Here is a 24,439-nt window from a genome sequence, read left to right as displayed (position 1 = left end):
GACACAGACACAGGGTGCTCAATATTAAGTATCTATAGCTAGTCACATTTTTTTAAAATCAAAATAGGCCTATGAATCAGAAAATATGGGGTTTTATATAGGTTTTGAATAAGGACTTTTTTAAAAGATGTAGACCAACAAAAAGCCTCACTGCCTCAAGAAGTCTCTTGAAAATGAATAAAATCATATCAGTTGGGTTCTTTAATGATCTATTGGCATCTTTAACTTTGTAACTTATCCATAAATGACTCCAGTATCAAGAGTTAGCTACAATGGTGATCAAATGTGCAGAATGCAATTGAATTGCTACAGATTATGAAATTTAAACAGACTATAAAGGGTGCCAAAAGAAACTTTCTCAATTGGGTAACTTGGCAACATGTAACAAGGGGAGATCCATTATAAAAGTGCTGGCTAGATACATAAGGGGGAAATCCTATCTTCTATCCAAATTGTCAATAACCACTTGTGAGTATAATATTTGGACCATGGGAGAAGCAAATAGGTCAGGGCAACTATCCTACTGAACTATGGTCATTTTTTCAAAGACGATTCTTAAGACTGTTTGGGAAGGGTTTGCAATTAAAGCAGCAAGTATCATAGTGTAATTCTTTAGCATTCCCATCTTTCAAACGCAAAGCAATTCTGGGTAAGATGAAGAGCTGAAGAAAGTATCTAAAAGGAGGTGATAATGAAAGAAAACCCTCCCCTTAACGAAAATCTCTCAAGAAACCAAAGGGGGTCATTTGGAAAGGAATTTGGGGGGGGGGGAATATATGCTGAGATTTATTAAACTGACAGCAGTTTAAAAAGTGAAAGAGCCCACCACCACCTCCAACATATGTTCTAATACTGTATAGCTCAGGGTCCTCTGGTGAAAATGATTGGCAGGGAAGTTCTTGGCAAACAAAGAGAAACAAATGCTTTCATTTAACATGGAGCTGATCTAAAGAATTAATTGTCACAAGATCTGCTGTGTTTGCCATCCTGAAAGTTGTTTTTAAAAGAGTGGCACCTTCCCAGGGGATATCAGTCTCACACACACACACACACACACACACACCCCAAAAAATCTCAAAACCCGGCTGAGTAAAACCAATAGGCTTGTGTTTGACAAACACGGAGCTGGGAGAAACAACAGGGATTAGGAACCCAGGTTAGGAATCTTGTTTGACAACTTCTGGTGCGGAACGGCCTGCTCAACCAGGCAAAGTGAGACTGTGGACCAGGGACCCATTGCAAAGGGTCTTTTGGAGCGGGAATCATAGTTCTTCAGATGTGGTTAGACCAAGCAGCCTAAGCCACTACTACAAGGAACAAGCATCCGAGCGCGCCTGGCCCACCCTGCCTTTGGGGGTAGAAGCGGGAGAGGAATGGGGATGGCGGCGGGGGGGGGGGAGGGCAGGAGCAGCGGAGGGCCCCGCTTGGTTGTGGGCCCACTGCAGGCTGGGAGCACCCTCCCTCCTCGAGCGAGCCGCACATGGCCAGCCAAGCGGATGACGGCCCCCCTGAGTCAGCCTGAGCTACCGCCCGCCGCCGCCCACCCGCACCCCTCGCCGTCTGTCTCTCCATCTTGTGATATTTCACTCCGGAGGCAGCGAGGCAAACAAACGCGGCGCCAGATTGTACAGAAGAGCCCTTCCCAGCCCTCCCGAGGCTCTCGAGAGTTCCTCACCGGCGCTTGTTGGCGGGGTCGCGAATTCGCGCCCTCCCCAGTCGAGAGGCGGGCGCGCGCGTTGCCGGGCCCCAGACTTGCCCCCTCCTCCGTAGCCCTGTCAATCAGAGACGCTCGTCCCTAGAAATGACAGCCGCGGCCCACTCCGCTGTATTGGGAGATGAGGTCATTTACACCCCGAGTTCTTCGTCTCCCCCTTTCCCACCCCTCCGTTACTTAATGCAGATTATGAGGATCCTGCGTGTACATTCTGTCACCCAAATTGGAGGAAAGAAAGAAAACAAAAAAAGAAACCTGGCGTGTTCCAAGTTAGCATAACTAAAGCTGTTCGTCGTGGGCTGGTTTTTGGTCAGAAGCGAACGCTTTTGTAAAGCCTAAAACGTGGGTTTTGCCCGGATTTCAAGTCTATGGAAACGGGCGGTGGGCAGGCTGGCTTTTGTGCGGGTGTTGCCACCCAAACCGACCAAATCCGCAAATCCTTCGTCTTCTGAAGCAACATAAAATACATAGGAAGTGTCCGTCTCTTCCAGTCACGTCACTGCTTTTACTTTTAGGCTACATTTACAGCTGTACTTTTCGCCTTTGACCAGACCTGCATGTCCCATTGAAGTTAGCGAGATTTGCCAGTGAGTAAACATACGTTACCAACCACTAATCCTAAATCCAGGGCTTGTTGTTGTTGTTAGTTGCGAAGTCGTGTCCGACCCATCGCGACCCTATGGACAACGTTCCTCCAGGCCTTCCTGTCCTCTACCATCTTCTGGAGTCCATTTAAGCTCACGCCTACTGCTTCAGTGACTCCATCCAGCCACCTCATTCTCTGTCGTCCCTTTCTTCTCTTGCCCTCAATCTTTCCTAGCATTAGGCTCTTCTCCAGGGCTACACAGGAGTAAATCGGAGTTCAACGGACCCTAATCCCAGGTTTCCTATTTGTCACATTAATAATAGGGAACACACAGAGACTTCGGTTCAAGTTGTTAATCTTGGCAACTATGGTCAGAAAGTGGAGATGGGAAGGAAGAGAATGGGAGTGGGAATTGGAGTAGCTTGCTGGATCGGTGTCCTCCGAATTGATGGACTGACTGACTCCCATCATTCCCAGCCCAATAGCCTGGAAGCTGTGATAAGCCATTTGCAGAGTGCCTCTTCTCCCAGCACCATCCCTGCGAAGTCCATTCAGATGCTCCCTTTTCCTCCTCAGAGGAGGCTGATCTGAGATGACTGAAGGCTCAAGGCAACCAAAAGAGAGGGATCGTGCTGAATTGCCCTCTCCTCACCTCAAAAGGGGATCGGGACTGGCGTTTGAGGTAACTCTACTCCCATCTTCAAAATGGAGGGCACCAGGTTGCCTAACCCTCGCTCAAGTTCAGCTCCAGTTTAAATAACCTAAGGGCCCACTCTTTTCTCCACCCTTCGTGCACTTCCACTGACCTCACGGACTCCAAGATCTCAGCCCCAGCCTTTGCACCCCTGCAGCTTTCCTTTGGGACGGGCAAGCTTCCCCTCCCATCTTGTCTCTCTTCACCCCCACTCACCCCTCTCCACTTGGCAAGTGAATTGGCCCGGAGCCATCACACTGAATGAGGAGGGAGGAGGGAGAGGAGGGGAAGGAGGGCGCGCGCGAGCGCCATTTCCTTTCCTGGGAGAGCAGAGATTATTGGCAGGGGAGTGTTGGCAAAATTTTCCACCAGCCGGCGCCTATTCCAGGTTATCGTTTACCGGGGATGCTGCTGCTGCTGCTGCTTCATTTTACCTCCTCCTTTCTGAGGCTTCTTCTAAAGCTTGGGTGTTTTATTTATTTATTTTATTTTGAGTAACTGGGTTTTTCTAGATAATAGCTTTCAGGTCCTCTTGGCCAGTGCTGTCATTTCTCAGAGAATTATGAAACCTGGCTAATTTGTAATTTAGCATATTGTGTGAATCCTATTTTGGATAGTTTAACTGTGGTGAATTAAATCATGTTATGTCTATATACCAGGGACTTCTCCCAGAAATACACTGTAGACAAAGCAACAAACTATATTTTAGAATAGCATATTATGCCAACATGATCTTCCCAGTTTAGCCCAGAAAGTGAGCTAATTCAGTAACCCATGTTTGACTAACCATGGCTAAAACTCAGGTTTCCTCTTTTCCTGTGCTATCTCATAGAGGAAACTCAGTTCTTCTTATCTCAAGTGTCAAAAGTGGATAATACAGGACCTTTCCATGAATAATTTGGTTCAACCTGGATCAGGGAAGAGAGAGCAAGCCAAATGATTATTTTTTTCCCCAAACTGGGACTCATCCACTTCCCACCGTGTGCTTCTTTCTATTTGGCTAAAATATGGTCTCTTATGTTAAGGTTAAGCGTGGCAGAGAAGAACATCCCATCCTGCTCCAGAATGGACATGCAGGACCCTAGGAAAACAGATTAAACTGAGGTAATAATTTTTTATTTTTATTTTATTTTAATTCCATTTATATCCCGCCCTTCTCCGAAGACTCAGGGCGGCTTACAAGCTTAGCATAATGTCTCTATGTCATCTCTGCTGAGTAACGATTAGAATTCAGGTCCTAGTTTGTCATTGCAAACCCTGCACCACACAGGCTTTAAGCCACGGATGTTGCATGGGTTTTCTTAGAGGTTCAGGTATAGGTCCCTCCATCCTTGTGTTATAACAGACTCCGGGATGTGGTTTTGGTGTATGAACCAGCCAAACTCTCACGGCCTATTTATAATGTAATCGCCTGAAGCAGCGAACCTGCCATTCGGCAGAATGCCGCAGGAGGAAGCGTTGCGCTGCAACCCAGCGCTCGCTCCATGAAAAAGTTATGCCTGAGCATCGGGATTGTCCATCGGCAGGGCGAGCCTTTGCTTTCTGGATAGGCAGGTCTTTGACAGCTGATGCCAGGAGAAAGCCCCTCCCTCGCTCCTTCTTCCTTCATAAACCAACCGCTATAGGAATTTCTAACGGAGAGGTAGAGAAACGCGTCCCGAAGAGAAACACACCTGGGTTTTCTTCCGATAAGAATAGCGAGGATTGCGCGCTACAAATGACTATTATCGGATGTGGAACTTCAGTGCGAAAAGTTGCGAGCAACCAACTGCTCACCGCAAGCGAATGGAAACAGCGCGTTTCCTCGCATTTTCAGCAGGCCCCGGGTTTCACATTAGAGGGGAACACGCAGCTCTCCCGAAGCTATATAGAACGACAACTCCCAGCAGTCTCCATCAAAATGGCCAATGGGAAGGCGGCCTTCCTCGGGAGCTGTCCTTCAGCACCATCCGGAGGGCCCAGGAGGGCCCATCTGCCGCATGGAACTGTTCCGCTCCTCGCTGCAAAACGACCGCGCATTTTTTTTTAATTTCTGCTCTAGTTACTGTAGAATTCTAGCTACGATCCTTCATCGCTTCGGTCTTCTGGTAACGAAGTGGGAAGGACTAGGTCTGGAGGAGGCGTTCTGCAAATAGCCCTCCTCGGGAAAGCGGAACCTTTCATTTCTTCCCATTGATCTAATTAGAGTACATCGCTAGCTCCGGTTGCTCCAACTCAAATCCGATGCCAGTATTCCCAAAGATATAATCTTTAATTTCGATGAGACGAGCGGGAGTCTGCGCGATATAGGGGTATTCACGCACTTGCCTGATTTTCCCAGCTGAGATTTCTCACCACATTGAGAGCCCCTCATCCTCATTTTCACTTGGCCTTTGCCAGGAAAAGTTTCCGGGCCATCCCCCTTTCCTAAGAGCCTGGCTAGAACTTGAATTTAGAACACACCCATTTCAAGTCTTCGCTTCTCCCGATCCTCGGAATCCCGCTTTTTGGAGCAGTGAAACAGGTGTGCTTGAGGCGCATGCTCAGGTTTTCTACTGCATCTCAAGGATCCCTTAACTTTTAGTTAATCAGCCCATTCAGCGACAACATTAAGTCCCACTGAGGCGCGAGGCAATGACTCCGGCAAGCAGGATGGCAATTTCCGAAATCGACCGGGCTTATTTCTAGCCAATGCTGAAACGATAGACTGAGATGCCAATGCATGACTGAATTAATCCGGATTAATAAATACCGAAAACCAAAAGGGTTGTGTATATGCGGCGCTGCGTCTCACGCCGTTCCTTTCTGCTTTTGGCAGAAGGGCAGGGAATTCAACCCACCCGGCGACCAGACGCGATGGCGCCTGAAAAGAGGGGCGAGGCGCGTGGGCTGGAGGAGGGCTCACTGCAGGACGGGCGGCGGGCGGACCGGCGAGCTAGCGCGCCGGTGGCCTATTCGGGAGTGGGCGAGGAGAGCCCTCCCGTTCTGGAAAGGGTTAAAGCAGCAGCGGAGAGGGCGGAGCCCGGGCCGGCCCCGAGAATAAGGCGCTGCCGCCTGCCTCCCTTCCCTCCCTTTCGCGGTGTGTCGGCTGAGCCGCGGAGGTGCGCCTAGCCAGCCGAGCCAATGTTCCCGGTCGGCTCCCCCGAGATGGAACCTCCGTCCGGCAGTTCCCGCCGGAGAAACGGAAGGTAACGGAACTCATGGTCGTCCGGGCCGGCCATGAGTTCCCGCGGGTGGCGCTGAGATTGTGAAGAACTGATCCGACGACGAGCGGTTGGTCTGCGCTTCGTCCGGCAGGAGCCTCACTAGGGATACTCGGAACGATTCCGCCAGGAATTCGACCGACCACGAGCTCCCCCGCCGCGCCCCTCACTGTCCCCGCCTCCTCCTCCTCCTCCCCCTCTGTCGCTCTTCATTCTTCTCCGGAGCTTCTGCTGCCCCTCTTTTTTTTTTACTCTTCTGCTGCCACTCCGTCCGCTAGATCTGCTTGGCACCATGCTGCTCCGTCTAGGATCCACTCTGTACGGTAAGGGAGAGCCGGGTCCGCTCTGGCTACCACGTCCGGTGCGGGTGGCTTTTACGGGGCGAGGAGTTGAATCGGTTCGCTTTGCTGGAGAGGGAGAGAAACCGTAGAGCGGGAAAGCGGCGGGACCTCGCGTGGGGGGGGGGAAAGTGGGGGGGACTGTTTAGCGCCGCGAAAGAGCTGACGGGGAGCCTGGTGAATGGATCGACTTGGGGCAGGAACGGGGAGCCCTTCTAGCTCTTGTCAAGAGCTGCTGGGAGGAGGCGGGCGCCTCTCGAGAGGAAAAATCCTCCCTGCTCCATCAGAGCCTGGCCAGCCTCCTGCTCCGCTGCGCTCAGTTGGAAACCTCCGGGCGCTGTTTTCAGACGAGAGCTGCGGGCCTCGGGCGGAAGGGCCGTTCTGAAAGCCCGGCGGAGCCCGGATCCGCTCTCTCTGCCGTCACACGGCAGAAGCTCGACCGCAGCGGGAGCAAAGGGTGGGGGGGAGGGGGAAGGCAGGGCCTCGGGTTCTCCTTTCTTTGCCTCAACTGCGTAGATCCAGAGGCGGAGGGAGAACTCGCCCGCCGCCGTGGATCGCCTCTAAAGCCCTCGCCGAGCCTTGGAACGAGGGTGCAGGGTGGCTCGCGCCGGGAAAGTGAAGTATGCACTCTTAAAAGTAATATTGGAGGGTGGGGTGGGGGGGAGCACTTCTTAGCAGCATTGAGAGAGCTGCTCAGGGGGTCACAGGGTGTGTTTATGTAGGAAATCGTCCCTGTGGTGGGTTTCCTAGTTCAGAAAGATGCTCCACGTCACTTGATTCATTAAAAAAAGGCCAAACAGTACAGAGTAAGGCAGAAGAAGCCAAGGAAAGGAAAGTGCTGCGAATGCTTTGACAGCCATTGCCTGGACAGTATGTAAGCCCATTGGCTGCCATAAGGAGGACCAGAGTTTAAGATACAATATGCGCCCTCCTGGGGGAAAGGTTCGGTTTTGTGCTCCGCTCTGTTTCTTGCCTTTTATAGCCTGGTCTTCAATGGGTTACACAACAACAGGCAGCTGCTTATTTGAGGGGTGATAAATTATGGACGTAAAAAGAGTTTGGCTTCATTCACGTCACCAGCCATGTCAGACTCGTCACTCCTGCTTCTGCCAGCCTCTCTCTCAAAAGCACCACCTTTATCCTCATGCCTGAGTTATCATTTTTGCTTCCAGTCATTTTTGACACCAGTCAGATAAAGAACAGAGGTTCAGCTCTGACCCATTTGGTGCCAGAGTCCTCTGCCGCAGGCTGTACCAGTAGATTCCTCAGCTACTTCTTATGTTGATCTTTTCAGGATGGACTTTATTGGTTCACTGGGCCTAGTGTGACTTCCAAAGGGATTTTGCTAAAGTTGAGCATAACTGTTTAGGTTGTCCATTGAAGGATCCATTTGGATATTGCGAAATCTTTCACAACTTCGGGAAACATTAAAAGCAACACTCCAGAAAATGGATTTTAAAGTCCTGACAACTGTTAAGTTTTCTTCAGAGACCTGAGGGACATGAGAGTTCCCTTGAAAATGGAATAATGATAGATAGCCAAAATCTTTTTTTGCATTTTTTCCCCCAAGTGACCCATTGCTCACCTTGGTGCATCACTCTTTTCTATAGAGAGAGAGAGAGAGAGACCTGATCTGGCCCATCAGCCTCCAGCTGCTGATGTTGTCACTGTAAAAAGGTTGTAGACAATGAATTGTGGCAAAGAATAGAAGTGCGGTGGTGTGAATGAAAATCCTTCATTGTTAAAGAAGGTTCTAGCGTTAAGATGGAAGAACGCCTCATCCCTGGCTCATTATCACATACAGCCACTGGCACATATTGAATTCTGATCTGGCATCAACTAAAAAAAAACCCACCAAAAACCTCCAGGATGAAGGAAATGTTGCTGGGAAGAATGACAGGGATGAGTTCAAAGCCAGGATTTAGGAATGCAAGGAAAGCAATAAAAATATTTAAAGACCCTTTAAGTATAGTCAGGATTTTCAGAATGAAACCTGCAGATGCCAGAAGGAATTCCTTCGGGAAGAGGAAGACAAAACCCAGCGTGGCAGGTAAAGAACCAATCTCATTTCATCACTGATTATTAAATAGGGGAGAGCGAAAGGAGAGAGTAACCTCTTTCTCCTATTCTATATATTAACCTGATCTTTGGGGAAACCCTGTTAGAATGCAGGGCAACATGGACATGCTGATTCCTTTCCTTTCCTCTCCATTTAGCACTGCTATTTTCTACAATAAGTATGCCCGGCCAGCTGGTGGTTACTTTTAAGTAGCTGGGAAGTCCTTTTGTAGAATTTGAACATTTGCCAATCCTCTCCTTCCTCCTTGGCTTAGCAAACGCATCTGCTAGAGTTTATTTTACTCCTACATCTCGGGATATAAATGGAGCCGATGGAAGTGTGTACAGTTGTCACCTACTCATGTCGATGGACCTCTGTGATACTAATTTTGTAATTCTTTCTAGTTTGTCAAGCACATAGCCCCAATTCCCACCAATGGAGTGTGTTGCGTTGTTTCTAAGAGGTCTAACTGAGATACAGAACTACACACCTGGCTCCAGTTAGCAACTCAAGCAGTTTTGCTCCAGAGTCTTCTCACGTCCATTCAATTGCCCTGAAGGCCTGGTTTGTTTGCCAGGATGTACCATGGTTTGGCTTCCTGAAGGATAAACAATTGTGTGTGGAGTCCCTGCATTTGGGACCCCTGGAGTTGGGGGAGGGGAGGATTCCTCTGTCAGAAGCTGCTGCTTCCTCTCCATGTCAGAGTGAGTTTGTTCCTCTGCGCTTTTTGCATGGAGTTGTAATTCATCATAGCAAAGTGGTTAAAAGCTGGAAGACGCTGAAGGGCTTGTTTTAACATGACTTGCAAACTCTAGTCATCTCAGAAGGTTAATGAGTGTTCGGTGAGGTTTTTCTTCTGAGGATCAAGGATTTTTAATCCCTACAAAAGCAGTTTCTGGGCAAATGCCTAATGTACACGTTAAGGGCCTATCTTGGCTTGTAGAAGGATTACAGGACATCCATGATCAGAATTGCAGTTGAGAGCAGGACCATCCCTTACATTGTGTGTTAGGAACAGATCAGTGGCATCACTTTTCAATTCAACGCACTCTGCTTGAACTGGTCCTATTACCTCAGTTTTTGTTTTGTGTCGAGAAACTCCAGGAAGGCACTTTTGAGTGACCGTTAAAACAGCAATGGGACGGAGGCTTAAAAAGGAATATGAATGGGTTATCTCAAATGCCTGTAAAATATTATATGAGATAAAATAATGTGGGTCTATTTGGGTGACAAGGAAGCAGGAGGGGGGGTCATCAGCATCTGCTCCAATATACCTATAAATGCTTTTCGCCCAGATGATGAAGACAGGCCAGAGAGCTCTTACTTACGGGGAGAAAGGAGAAGCTTCCAATTTCTTCCCCTCCTTTTTTTTTTCTCTGCCCAAGCTCCAGCGAAAGCCACCGGCCTGAATTATGGATGAGACTCCTTGGGTTACAGCCGTTGCTTGCTTGCATCGCACCAGAGAAGAGTCCAGAGATAGTCAACATTAAACTGTGCAGCTCCCTTCCCCAGGCTCAAGAGAAAGGCTTTGTGTCTCTCCCAGGCTCTCTTTTCCCTGGAGGGAAAATCGGGCCTGCCGTTATTAGAGGAAAAGGCTATTATCCACACGGGTGTCTTGTGAAGGTTTCTTTCCACTCCGTGGTTTTGCAGTGGTGGGGGGGGGAAGAGAAACGGAGAAACAGATTCTCTTCCCTTTATTACAGTGCTGGGGCAGTGGCGTCTTACCTTGGTGGCAGTCAGCAGCTGACAGGAGAGCTCCCTTTGGCCTAGTGTTCCTACCGTCTGGCTCCTCTGGCATGTTGCTTCTCCTGTAACTGGGTCATTATAAAACCTGAGCTTACAGTTTTGCCGCACAACAAGGGGCAGACGGATAGATAACAGAATAGATGGAGCCCTTTTGAGGGTCAGGCTGAGGGGCTGCCAGCTTATACCTTGCCAGGTAAGAATTCCCTTTCTCAGGCCTCCCATTTCAGTGGAATTCTGTCCAGCAGAAAGAGGAGAGTGGCCATATCCATTTCAAGGGAAATAGCCTAAAATGAAGTAGAGACAATGCTTCAGCCCTCCCTCCCTCCCTCCCCCTCCCCCACCCCCCACCCTCCCAATGGAATCTCTACTCCTGGAGTAGCTGCGAGCCATCACACTCCATCAGTGGGAGCTGCTTTTTCCGCAGAGTAGAAGGATTAAAAATAAACGGGCATGTAATATGGAGCTTGCTGAAGGAACTTTCTTGCAGTTTGAAGCTGATCAGAACGGGGCCGAGTTCAGATCTCCAGTTCTGGTTTGAAAAGCTCCTGCTTTTGTGTGGTGCTTGTCAGAAAGGGATGGGAGGCTGGAAGAAGTGGGAAGAGAAGAGGACTTGCGTGGAGGTGGTGTGAACTACTGAAACAGCATTGGCAGCTTGTGTTACTCGTTCATCACGTCACACCACCCACACACATACATACAGAGGTAGGGAACCATGCACACGTGCACGGGGAGTGCTCATGTGAGACCATCTGTGAATAGACACGCATGGCCAAACCTTGGCTTGGCTTGGCTTGCCTAGCGAAGTGCATACACAGGGATCCTTTCTCACGTGGGATTATGCCTTGCACGTTTGCCAGCTTTGTAAATCTCACAGTTGAGTATGTTTCTCTCTACAGCCAAGCTCTCAGGAAATGGGGTTGGGGGGGGGCGGAGGCTTTGTCTCCCTTGCAATTCAATTAAAACAGTAGTCAGTACTCAGAGGCCAAAAGTAAGAGTTGGAATATGTAATTGGCAAAAGATTTTTAAAACTATTCTGATCGCCTAAAATTTCATTGAAAACTTAATAATGGAGCCCGCTGGAGTGTGTTTAATGGAGCTACCATAATGAGAAAATACCATGTACCACTTAGATGAGAGGAGTATATAGCTTTCTCACGTGATCGATGAACGAAGGGGAGTGAACACTGTCATGCTATTCCACCTTCACAGATTCCTGGGGAAGCAAAGAGCCTTAATCCGTGTTCTTCTCTTGCAGGCTTGGCTCCTGCCTTCCTCCTGCTGTTCACCTTGCCGTTTGGCTCTTCCATGTGTCCTATGCTTTGCACCTGCTACTTTTCCCCACCCACCGTGAGCTGCCAGGCTAATAACTTCTCTTCTGTGCCACGGATACTGCCGCCGAATGCCCAGCGCCTCTTTCTACAAAACAACCTGATTGGGACCCTGAGACCTGGAATGTTTGGGCCCAGCCTCATCACCCTCTGGCTCTACTCCAACAATATCTCCTCCATCCAGCCTGGCACTTTTCGACATCTCCAGGTTCTCGAGGAGCTGGATCTGGGGGACAACCGCCATTTGCGCACCCTTGAACCCGATACTTTCCGTGGACTTGAGCGGCTGCAGTCTTTGCACCTTTATCGCTGTCATCTGAGCAGCCTCCCGAACAACATCTTCCGCAACCTTTACAGCCTCCAATACCTCTATCTGCAGGAAAACAACCTGCTTTGCCTACAGGTGAGCAATCTGCTGAATCTGGCCTAGCATGAGCAGGGTTGGGAAATCTTTTCTCAGGCAGAAGGCCAAACTCCAAAATATACAGTATGTGCATGACCGATTGAAAGACACGGGCAGGATCAAGGGAGAAAGTCACGAAGGGAATGCGATGAAAGGAACTATATGCAATCCTGCTCTACTCTAGAAGGCGGCGGGGCAGAGAGAGGTGACCCCTCCTTCCCTTATGGTTATCCTTCCCCACCTGCAAGATGTTGGGGTCTTGCAAAAATAAGCTTGGCTTTTGCCCAAAAAGTCTCTGAAACTATGTAGCTGGGAAGTAGGGGGGGGAGTGGAATCCAAAGAAAACATGGCTTCTGGGTGTTGAGTAAAATAGGTGGGAAGAGAGCTAATTTGGCAGAACGGGGAAATGACATGAGGGATTTATTTCTTAAGAACAATATGAAAATTATTTAATGTTTGCAATATCTCCCAAGAGTCTAATACCCCCTCCCAGTTTTTTTGAAAACTGGCAAAGAACTGGTGTGGCTCTCGAGCTTCATCTTTTTGCCGGATCATCGCGAAAGGCCCAGGCCCTGCCAGCAGCTCACTCTAAAACCACACACCTATCCAGCTGCAGGCGCTGTGGCTTAAGAGTGGAGAAACTGCAGTCTGGCCCTGCAGCAGTAAAAATGCATTTACAGATTATGCCTCACTGCCTCCCGCCACATCCTTAGTTGGAGGAGACAATGTTGGTTGCATGTGGAGGGAGAACGCTTGTCTCTGGTGCTAGGGGACATTAAAGAATGAGGATCATTGATGTAATAAAAATGTTGTCAAGCTCCCATGCAACAGGAGACTGAAGCAGGGGAGAAGGTGGGGGGGGGGGCGTTGGCTGAAAAGTCTGGGAGGTGGGGCAATAAATTTGAGTTTGCAATGTTTCGGGGATAGGAGAGGCCACTCAGATCAGCCATTTCACAAAAGCAGAATTTCACAGCATTCACTCTTTCTCTATTTCCCAGGACGACCTTTTTGTGGACTTAGCTAATCTGAGCCATCTTTTTCTGCATGGGAACAAAATTTGGAAGCTCTCAGAGAACGTCTTCCGTGGCCTGTCTGGATTAGACCGCCTGTTGCTGCACCGGAATCACCTGCACACAATTCCTACGTGGGCTTTTCGTGATTTGGGCAAGCTTACCATTCTATATTTGTTCAACAATAGCCTGACAACTATGTCTGGAGACACACTCTCAGATTTGCCCTCCCTGGAGTTTCTGCGCCTCAACAACAATCCCTGGGCCTGTGACTGCCGTGCCTACTCCCTTTGGTCCTGGTTCCAGCGCACGCATGTCTCCATCTCAGACGTCATATGCACCTCTCCTGCAGAACACAAGGGACATGACATGCGCTATCTGAACGAAGCAGTCTTTCAAGGCTGCCCTCCAACCAACCATCATCCTATTGAGTTTGACTGGAGCTGTATGCCTGAATGGGAGAGTGGACCAGCTCACCCCCATCCTCACCCCCGCCCTCACCCCCATCCACACCCTCACCCTCACCCTCACCCCAATGGCTCATCTAATCATCTCTATGGCCTTGGAGGATCCCCTCCTGCCGATCCTTCCTCCTTCTACAGGGATGTTCCAGCCAATGACATCCAGAGCCCCAAGTATGATCCACCTACAGAAGATGACTATTGGAGTTATGGTAATGGAGAAGGAAGCCAACTGAAAAAGGGATGCCTAGGAACTTCTTGTTCTTCTCTGGACTCTGGAGCAATCAGGATTGGCTTCCGGTCATTTCTCCTTTCCTATCTATTTATTCTGTTGGAACTTTCATAGTTTTGACAATGGAGGGCAGTTATTCTACTGATTACTAGTAGAGTCTGGGAACTTTTGAGACTGTGGGAGGCTGGATCCCTACCCAGCACTTAGCTGAGGCCAAAGTGATTCACCTTCACCCTAACCCAGGGGTAAAGGAAGACTGACTAGGTCTGTTACTGCTGCTGCTTTCTGGCCAATTGTGAGACTTGAAGCCACTTTCTATGTGGCACCCGTTATATTTCATGAACATATGGCAAGGGCAATCCATTTTTTTTATTTCTAGAGTGTTGCAAAACTCTCCTAATAGAGATGTTCCTTAAATCCTACTGCTTCTTGAGTGTATAAGGAGCCTTCTGTGGTCTCCATATCCTCTACAGGGCAAGGATCTCTTCTGTGCATGAGAAGTAACTATGGATGAGGACCTCTTTTTCAGAGCCTCAATTCTTTTAATAATATCCTTTCATGCACATAAGTGCCTGCTCTGTCTCACAGGATAGGACCCCTCAACTAAAGGATACCGTGTCCTCTTCCAGAACTAAAGAAAATAATCAAAATTTGGGCCTCTGATCACTCTTGACTTCTTATGATCTGGTGTGGTTTTTTATAATTATTTGAGGGGACCCCAGGGGAGCAATTCACACACTTAATTGTAATGTTGATCCTCTTAATTGACAGCAGTGTGATGATGGAAGTTTGCTCCACTGGCTATTGAAATTGGAAATTCTTGGATGACTCGAGTAGATAGGGAACCATTCAGCTTCTCAGTAATCCATATCAAATACCCTTAAGAATGGGTTTTCTGCACTAACGAGCAGTTAGTTCAAATCTGCCTTCCCCAATTCAGTGACATCCAGACAACTTGAAACAAAACTCCCAACATCTTCAGCCAGCATGATCATTGGTTATATCTACTTGGTTTGATAGGAAGTATGAGCAAAACATAAGAAGGCACCAAGCTGGACAAGGCTGGATTTAATGATTTTTGCAGTCCCTTCACTTCTGTAATTAAATCTTTAGAGAAAGGTTGCAATCATATAAATTCATGTGAATTGATCTTTATTCATAAAAAAATGATCTTAATTTTTATGGGTGTGACTTTCCTCTGGTGCCTCCATGTCTCCCCTTTTACCGCAATGGTCAGCTAGAGAATTATTAAACTATTTTGATATGGGTGGAACAACTTAGTCACTCAAACAAATGAACAATGTAATACGCAACAATTCACTGTTTTGTGAACTAAGCTGCTTAAACATTCCATTCTGGTTAATAACCCAGAAAGTAGCTTGCAAGGGAAGCCCCTTTCCTATCCACATTTTCCCCCACGACCCATTCTTGTATTGGTACCAGCTGAAATACCTTCCCATCCAGTCCAGTGCCCTTGGCTGCTGAAAAACAAAATCACAGTGAAGTTATCTGGGCTTTTCACTTATTCAGAACACACATTATTGCAACTATTTTTCCTGAGATCAAGACTGTAACCGAGCTTTGCCAAAGGATACTCTAGAAAGAACCCACGTGAGCCTGACTCCCCGATGTACACTTCTACAATGCAAATGGTTCCTGCAGTTATGTGTTTACTTTGTGAAATGGTATGCCTAAAAATAATGTAGTCATTGAAGCCAGCTTCAACTGAAGAGATTCTGGAGATTTCTGACCAGACTATTTCCAAGTGTACTAGAAATTGGTCAGCAAATAGGTTAGCATAACTGTTGTGACAGACTTCGATTGAAATTGTTTTTCCCCCTCTTATCAGATCAAACTACTAAATGAGTAGCCTAATTATGCTGCCTTTGAACACAAGTATTTCAGTGGTTTACATAATACAGAACGCAACGATTAAAATGCCTTAATTTTAAAGCTTTGGTCACCCTTAATCTGCCCTTTGGGGAGGAAGATGTTGGGAGTCCTGGGAACACAGACATTCCTTGGCCAGGCCCACAGCAGCTATTGGGAAGGGGGGGGAAACCCAGCCCTCTCCTGGAAGTGTGGTGCAAAATGTTAGGTCTAGTTGGAAAAGAAGAAGGATAGAGTCTAGTGAGATTAAGTCGGAAGAAGCAGCGTGGAAGACCTCCACTCAGAGTCTCAAAAATAACATCTTCAAAACCAGCCCACTCGTTTTGGTGTCATGTGGAAATATGCCATCTGAATAAGATGGAAAGCCATTGCAAGGATCCCTATGAGTGTTAGCCAAGATTCAGAGTTGTAAGTGGCGCTCATGTTCATTTTTCAGGTCAATTCAGTTATTCCTTCTATCATAGAAGAAAACATTCTCCAGGACCAATGCAGAGCCTTGTCTAGTGTAGGACTGATCATAAAATGATGTTCAGAATATAGTGGTACCTTGTACTCAACTGCTTTGAGTTTGGTACTCAACGCATTTTGACACAAAACTTTTGTTTGATACTCAACGCACAAGCTAGAACCTGTCGGTATTGGCTGCCTTTTGACTCACTACATTATTCCTTATGGGGAAAAAATTGTTTGGTACTCATTTTTGGTACTCATTGTGCCTCCCAGAACCAATTAACTATGAGTACCAAGGTACCACCGTAATGTTTTTTTATCCCTGATCTCTTGTTTTCTGGTTATGCAGAATTCTTTCTGGGACCCACACATTAAAAAATATACAGGTATATCGTTCTCATTCTAAAGAAGAAAATCTGTCACCAATAATTCAAATGGAACACAAATTGTCCTTTAAATGACTTGTTACTTTGAAAATGTTCTGTGTTGACACTTCTCATACAATTTTTCTTTTGTTTTAAAATTTGTTTTGCTTGATTTCTTTTGTTTATTTGCCAAAACATTTACTTTTTGGCAACACAATATATTAAAAAACATTTTTTTCTACTTCTTTCCTTCCCTGTGTTTGCCAACAGGAAGAGAGTCTAAAATCCAACACTCCTATTTGCTCTATGAGATTTGTTCTGAGTTTTCAAAATATGCTGCAGCTTAGTGTGTTTTGCAGTAACACGTGAGATCCAGTGCTTTCTAAAATAAATAGGGCCCTGACCTATGTATCTAGAGGGATCTGCTGGTTTTATGGCTGGCACCAGGGTTTCTGGTGCTTTATCATCTTCCGGGGACTGCAAAGTGTGGCAGAGCGGTAGGGCTGGAAAGGGCCTTTTTCAGCGTGTGGAAAGGGACAGAGTTGTTGGCCCTGGGGTTGAAATGGCAGGAAGAGCATGTATTCTCCTAGTCTAAGGGCAGCTTTCTTAATTTAACTTCACGTAAGGGAGAGAGAGGAGAGCTGGAAGAGAGAGCTATTTTTAGCCTTTGTCTGCTAGTAGTCGGAGTTAAATGTGAGCATACAGGTGCAGGGTGTCTCTTTGGATGCTCACGGACATATCTACCGTACATATATATGTAGATATGCTTCATGCTGGGGGCAAGAGTTAAGCAGAGAGCAGATTATCACCAGGATTTTAGAAATGGAAGAGGGAGGAGAACTGAGGTTGGGGAGGGGGGGATGATCTACAGAATTACTCTACAATGTTGGGGAGGGTTTTTTGCCGGGAGTGGGTGGGTCGACTGAAGTTAGGGTTAATTGGCAGGGGGTTGCACACTAAGGCCAAGGCTGCAGCAATAAGGGCCATGCTGAGCTGTGAATTGGGAGGAAAGTGCCATTAAATCTGCCAGCAAGACTCCAGCAGGCTGAGTCTTTCCAGGTCAGGTAATTATCCTTGTGAAATATTCATGACCCCTTATCCCAGCTGCTATTTCAGAGCAGCAGGGGGAGAGAGATTGGGATGTGAGAATGAAAGCTCCAGAAGATATACAGGCACACACCTACCTCACAGCACGAATCTTTACAAATTACACACATCCCAGGGCTTCCAGCCCATCCTTTCTCTTCAATGCACACAAACATCCGCAACTTGTGCACACTTGGTTTCATGTTCCCAGAGACGTTTAAGGTTGTGGATTTGAAACCCGGGTATATCCTAATTAATCTTCGCCATTCCTCCCTCTCCTATTGTATGATCAGCTGCTTGTGTGATCAGCTGCTACATAAATTGGAATAGCCAAGCTCAGAATTTCCCAAAAAACAATAACAACGACAACAACAAGTCTTCCTAGGAATCTGTCCATTTTCCCCAAAATGACACAACTGGGTTGAGAGTTGCATGGGTGGGACTGTCAGGTGGGCAATGCTTGGTTGGGAAAGGCCAATCTAAGTGGACAACGGTCCATGCAAAAGTTATTGGGAATTTGCTCTCTCCGGTAACCGTAGCCATCGATTTTCTTTTCCTCCATTTGTTTTGGTGGTAAGGTTTTAATTCTCTGTTAGGGGAGTAGCAAATCTGTAGTAAGGCAGATCACACATGGATTAGAGCTGCTGAGATAGTAGTTCAGAATAACTGAATAACAGAGTTGGAATGGACCTCAGAGGTCTTCTAGGTCCAGTCTCCTGATCAAGTAGGAGACCCTATACCATTTCTGACAAATGATTGTCCAATCTATTCTTAAAAGCCTCCGGTGATAGAGCACCCACAACTTTGAAGGCAAGCTGTTCCACTGGTTCATTGTTCTCATTGTCAGGAAATTTCTCCTTAGACATTCATTATGACCCAAATAGTCTTAGAACAGCAGAAGGCAGAAGGGAGCTCAGTTCTTCTCTATTCCATTCTTTCCCCCATATGGAATGTCTATGCAAGTCCATTCCAGACCCAAACCGTTTTACTTTCCATCTTCCTATGCCTCTCATCCCCGTATCTTTGCTCCAGGGATGTAGAGGTTAAGAGAGCTATTGATAAACTTCAATAGTTCCTCTAGTCTATGTGTAAATTTTTGATCTCTCTCTTTCTGGGTAGTTGTCCCACTCCTACATTCCTTGAAGACCATGTTTCCTCATTCATTTCATATTAATATGCATGTGTGAGATGCATGGGAAAATATAGCTTATATCCTCTGTATACCGTATGCTTGGGACAGGAAAAGTTGGATCTTTGGTGTACAAAGGAGGATGCATTTTTCTAAGTGCTCCATTTGCACCATTCCACGTCAGCTTTACAAAATCCTTGCAACCAACCCTGGATTATGCTTAGTTTCCAGTGAAGGTATGAAGTCTCCCTTTGGCAGATGGGATATGATGAAATATGAGATATGAAGGATTGCCTGGTACAGTAAATCTACATCTTCTCCTGAAATAATCTGTATTCCCTTCCAACCAAGACCTCTATAAAGACAGCTTAGCCCATATTTTGTAGGTTTGCTTATTCATGAATTTGTACAGACTTCTGGACATCAGAGCCATTCATGTAGCACTGCTTTCTTCTCAGGTGAACTACACCAAGGCCTCCAATGCATGAATTCAAGCCATCCTTCATTCTAATGCACAAAGGCAGAATTTATCTGATGTGGACGTCAGCTTCTTTAAAAACTCAGATTTCTTTTAATGGAAACCTTTGGTAGTGCAATCTTTAAAACCATATTGGAAGCCTGTGCAAGCCTGGAGAAAGCCAGAGGCACAGAGTGAAAGTGCTCTGATCCAGCATTGTGGCTACTACTAGAGTTCAAACAGTGCCAAAGAAGTAGTCAGTCAGATTTACTAACATCAAATAACTTACTCAAAGAACAAGCTGTATTATCTTGGTAAATAATGTAATCTTGGGGATTGCAATGTACACATGATCTTACTGACTGCCTATGCCCCTTCCATAAAAGAAACCAGCTCCAAACACTTCAAAAGGAAACAGTGAATATAGAAAGGCTTATAGGGCACTGATCAGTTCTTACCGTTGTGTTTGCGCTTAGATGCTAGCAGAAAGAGGGAGAGAAAAAAAGCACAGGGTATAAAGTTGTGTTTGCTCTGTGGCCCACTGAAAAAGCATTAACAGTTCGTGAATTAAGTAGTCTCTTTCTCTGAAGACTAGGGCAATGTCCCTAAGCAATATGTTGATAAAAGAGTTGAAACTACTGTTAATTCTTAATTTTTCTAAATGAATATGCATGAATATGATGAAATGCAGATCCCAACTCCAGAGTCAACTTTTTGGCTCCAGAGTGAGAGAAGGCTACCGTCGTCCTTTACCCACAAGGGCACCTAGAATCAGCCAGGAGTACTGGGCCATTTTATGCATTCATAACCTTAACTCGGCCCTTTGGAGGGATGTGGTAATGAATTTGCAAGGTCACCATCGCTGGAGTGAGTTATTTCTGAGCATTTTGTGGAGGAGGGTATTAAAGGCTCACTAAATTTCCTGGATCAATCAAGAGCTGCATACCAAAGATCTTTGGGTTTTAGATGGCGAAGTGCCATCGTGGAAAGCTTTCTTAAGCAAGGCCTGGCATGGCAAGAAATTAAACAGAGCCAGGTGTTCTAGCCATAAAGCTATATTTTCCCTTCCTAGCCCTACTAGGATCAATGTAAGTAGCTCGCACTGGCCCTGCCAAGGACTTGCATTAAGGTGGACATGGGCGGCATTAAAAGCCACAAGCACCATTATTCAGGAATGATTCAGGATCACCCAGAAGAGTGCTGCTTGTCCTGTTCTTTAAGGCTACAATCCTGTGCCCTTGTTAAAGCTGACCTGAATTTGGCAGAATGCATTTCAGAATAAGGTTGCAGATGATCAACTTACAAAGGAACTTCCCAAATTGCAAAAATGCTACAGTGCCAATAGTGCCATTTCATTTGCAAACGTGTATTGATCAAGCAATTTTATCACCATAACTGGATTTGAACCGATAAGCCAAAAGCAAAACAACAAGAAAAAATAGTTTGCATTACCTGTATGAATCAAAGTAGGGCGCTTTCAATTTAGAAAATTAAACTGGGTTTAAGCATAAGACTTGCTAAGGCCAGGAATTAATTGGAAACTGAGTTCACTCTAGCAATGTATGAAAAGAACTATTAATATATAATTGGGTAGACATCTGAATCTGAGTTTAGTGTTGTGGAAAATGCACATTCTGTAGATAATAATGATAATGATGATGATGATGATGGTGATGATGATGATGATGATGATGGAAGGGACCTTGGAGGTCATCTAGTCCAACCCCCTGCTCAGGCAGGAAACACTATACCATTTCAGACAAATGACTGAAATGTCTCTTCTTAAAAACTTCCAGTGTTGGAGCATTCACATTCCACTGATTAATTATTTAACTGTCAGGAAATTTCTCCTTAGTTCTCAGTTGCTTCTCTCTTTGGTTAGTTTCCATCCATTGCTTCTTGTCTTGCCTTCGAGTGCTTTGGAGAATAGCTTGATTCCCTCTTCTTTGAGATATTGGAACACTGCTATCATGTCACCCCTCGTCCTTCTCTTCATTAAACTTAGACATACCCAATTCCAGCAACCGTTTCTTATGTTTTAGTCTCCAATCCCCTGATCATCTTTGTTGCTCTTCTCTGTACTCTTTCTAGAGTCTCAACATCTTTTTTACATCGTGGTGACCAAAACTGGATGCAGTATTCCAAGTGTGGCCTTACCAAGGCATTGTAAAGTGGTATTAGTACTTCACGTGATCTTGATCCTATCCCTCTTTTAATGCAGCCTAGCACAGTGCTGGCTTTTTTGGCAGCTACAGCAGCACATTGCTGGCTCATATTTAAGTGTCCACTAGGACTCCGAGATCCCTCTCACAGTTACTACTATTGAGCAAGGTACCACCTATACTATATCCGTGCATTTGGGTTTTCTTGCCTAAATGTAGAACCTTACTTTTTTCACTATTGAATTTCATTTTGTTAGATAGCGCCCAGTGTTCACGTCTGTCAAGATCCTTCTGTATCTTAAGCCTGTCTTCTGGAGTGTTGGCTATTCCTGCCAGCTTGGTGTCGTCTGCAAATTTGATGAGTTCCCCATCTACCCCCTCATCCAAATTATTGATGTTAAAGAGCACTGGGGGGAGAAGGAGAAGGTTTAGAGCAGGTGTGCTTAACCTGTGGCCCATGGGCTGCATGCAGTTCTGGACAACTATTAATGCAGCACCATCAGATCCCTCAAAAAAAAGGAGGTTTTTTATATTTTGTATATTTACAAAATGTAAATTTATTTACATTGACCATATTATATATTTTATATGTAGCCCAAGACAATTCCTTTTCATTCAATGCAGCCCAAGCAAGCCAAAAGGTTGGATAACCATGGTTTAGAGATTGTTGATTGTGTCAGTGAACTTTGATTACTAAATATTCTCCAGATGTATTGGAGATACAATTCCTTGTATTTCCAGCACTCGTGTCTCTTGGCTATGATGCCCAGGATTTCTAAGAGTTCTGTTCCCAGAACATCTGGAGGACACTGAGTTGGAAATGTTAAACCTACAGCAAATGATAAATTCAAATGAAAGAAGGCAGCTTTATGGACCATTTTAAGGAACGTATTATCTTCATGAAACAAAAATGCCGCACCAATTTGAACAAGCAAGTTGTGTTTTCAGAATGGAACAAACATTTGCTTACCCAGCACTTTCTTCTCTCGAATGAAAGATGAAAGGTGAAGTCAAGAACACATTTCAAAATCTGATTCTTGAAGTAGTGAACAAGTGCGTCTCCACCAAATCACCAAAAATAAAAAAAATTGTATGAAGGTATAGCTGTCGTGTTGACTCACCCCACAACAAATGGTGAACTTGATGCTCTCTAAAAGTATTGAACTACAATTTCTATGGTCATATTGGCCAAGATAAATTGAACGTTGATCCATTTAAAAAGAGTATTCTTACTGGGTAGTTCTCATAATTTCTCTCATAAAGTGACAGAAAGAGGGGGGGAAAAGAGGGGAGTATTGTGAATTTCTGTTGTTTGGAGACAGCAAAGTCATTTGTAAAATGGATATGCCTACCTCTCTGTAATGACCTTCCCTTTAGTCAAATCACTGAGCTTTATCGTAAATGGGATTTGTTTCAGCTGCAGCTGAAAACACTTCTGGTTCAGTTCCAGTTTAAACCAATGCCATTTTGGTAGAGCCAGAACAAACTAAGGAGTCTCTTTTCTACTGAAAAGCTGCAGCACTTACTACAGCCTTTCTACATTGGACCTGATTGTGCAGTTAACAACTCAAAATCAGACATGCAGGAGTCACCAAGTGATATGCTCCTTAAACTATTTTGTCCCATTCTTTGGGAAGATGATCCACATAAAAAAAAGAGCACACGTGTGATAAAATAGATCTCAGAATAACAAAGTAATACCGTCATTACAGCTAAAAAAAAAGGAAAGAAATTTGCACATCCTCACAATATGAAGAATATTATGAGTAGGTTTTGGAGACCTTTGACTCTGGTCTGCAGGCTTGACAAGCATTAAGAAAGACCGTAAATCCCAGAAACCCTCACCCTTGAAGTTAAAACCCAAAGGAAAGGCTCTGTCCAAATTGTGCCAACAGCTTGGTTCTGAACAGGTAAGGTCAAAAGAACTTCTCGGGTCCAGGTGAGGAATCAAGGTTTCCAGAGAGGATCCCACAGTTTGGAGACAAGGCACAGAGTGCATAAAATTCACAAGGTAATCCACGGCAGGCAATGTTTCTGTGCCGTGCATGGTGTATTCAGTAGGACTTAAATGAAGAGCTCCCAGATTGCATCTAAGCGTATCAAATTCAGCTCTCACAATGAAAGCCAGGCTATATAGGAACAATAGGTTTACCCCAAATAGAGCATCCTGCGTAAGGGTCTTCCCCAGGCAATGGAGCACCATGTTTTCTGCTTTACCATGTGGCAGCTGTGGTATTCCTACGGTATTGTCGAATAGCCTTGACTCTGGTTTCAGTCTCCAAAATTAAGACAGGAACCGTAGGCATGACTCTACCCCACTACTGATGCCCACCTCTGATCTTCCAGCATGAGACAGAGGTGGTATCTCATCTGGTTTGCCTTCCTCCTCGGAAAATGATAGATATGCTCACCACATAACACTTCTGTGGAATGACCTCTGTGAACCACCTTTGGAGAAAATCACCTCCAGTTTGCTACTAACAGTGTGGTTGTCCTCTTCCTCTGGATCCAGTCTGTTCCAGTGCCAAACTGGAGAGCTTGAGGCAATTATAGGATGTTGCCACCTCTTCGGTAAGATCAGAGGGGACAATAAAGGAGGCACCAGTGCCCCATCATAGAGGAGGTAGACCCTGAGCAGGAGCCTCATGGCACTGACTTGGGTATCATCTCTGCGTATGGACTCCATTGAGAAGGGAGAAACTAGCGACTAGCTCCTTTGCCTTTCTCATCTAATTGGCATTCCTGCCAGCACACAGCATGGCTTCCATCTGCTAATGGGGGTCTGTAGTCCTGAAACAGCAGGTCTCAGTCATGCTTGCTGTTCCCCCACTCTTCAAAAGTGCCTGGACATCTGGACAAAATTAAATATAGACAAATGTCCCAGGCTCTATTTTTTGTATCTTTGATGCTGTTTCTGACTGGTACCAAAGACTGTACAATCAAGTATTTTTGTTTCTATGTTATAAAATTGCACTCATGATCTTGATATGAATTGCAGGTTCCCTTCTCCTTGTTATCATTATTTTTCCTTCCCTGTTGCTATTTAGTTTCAACCAACTTTTTAAAAAAAAAAAAAACAAAACCTTTAAAAAAATCATCTCAAAAAGATTAGCCTTGTTTCCCGATTTAATTTTGCTTTCATTTCCT

General features: G+C 45.7%; 1 protein-coding gene across 1 annotated transcript; it reads left to right on the top strand.

Moving 5' to 3' along the window:
* Positions 1-6,468: 6,468 nt before the first annotated feature.
* On the top strand, positions 6,469-14,467 carry RTN4RL2 (reticulon 4 receptor like 2; the record flags this gene model as incomplete). Its single annotated transcript, XM_081314893.1, has 3 exons — positions 6,469-6,499; positions 11,575-12,050; positions 13,049-14,467. The coding sequence occupies 3 exons, from the start codon at positions 6,469-6,471 to the stop codon at positions 13,865-13,867; spliced, it is 1,326 nt and encodes a 441-aa protein (XP_081171019.1). The 3' UTR covers positions 13,868-14,467.
* Between the last annotated feature and the right edge of the window lie 9,972 nt (positions 14,468-24,439).

The sequence above is a fragment of the Vipera berus genome, assembly GCF_964194415.1.
Source record: "Vipera berus genome assembly, chromosome: 1".
NCBI classification, from domain to species: Eukaryota; Metazoa; Chordata; class Lepidosauria; order Squamata; family Viperidae; genus Vipera; species Vipera berus.
The sequence above is the reverse complement of the archived record's forward strand: the minus strand, read 5'-3'. Positions and strand labels throughout refer to the sequence as shown.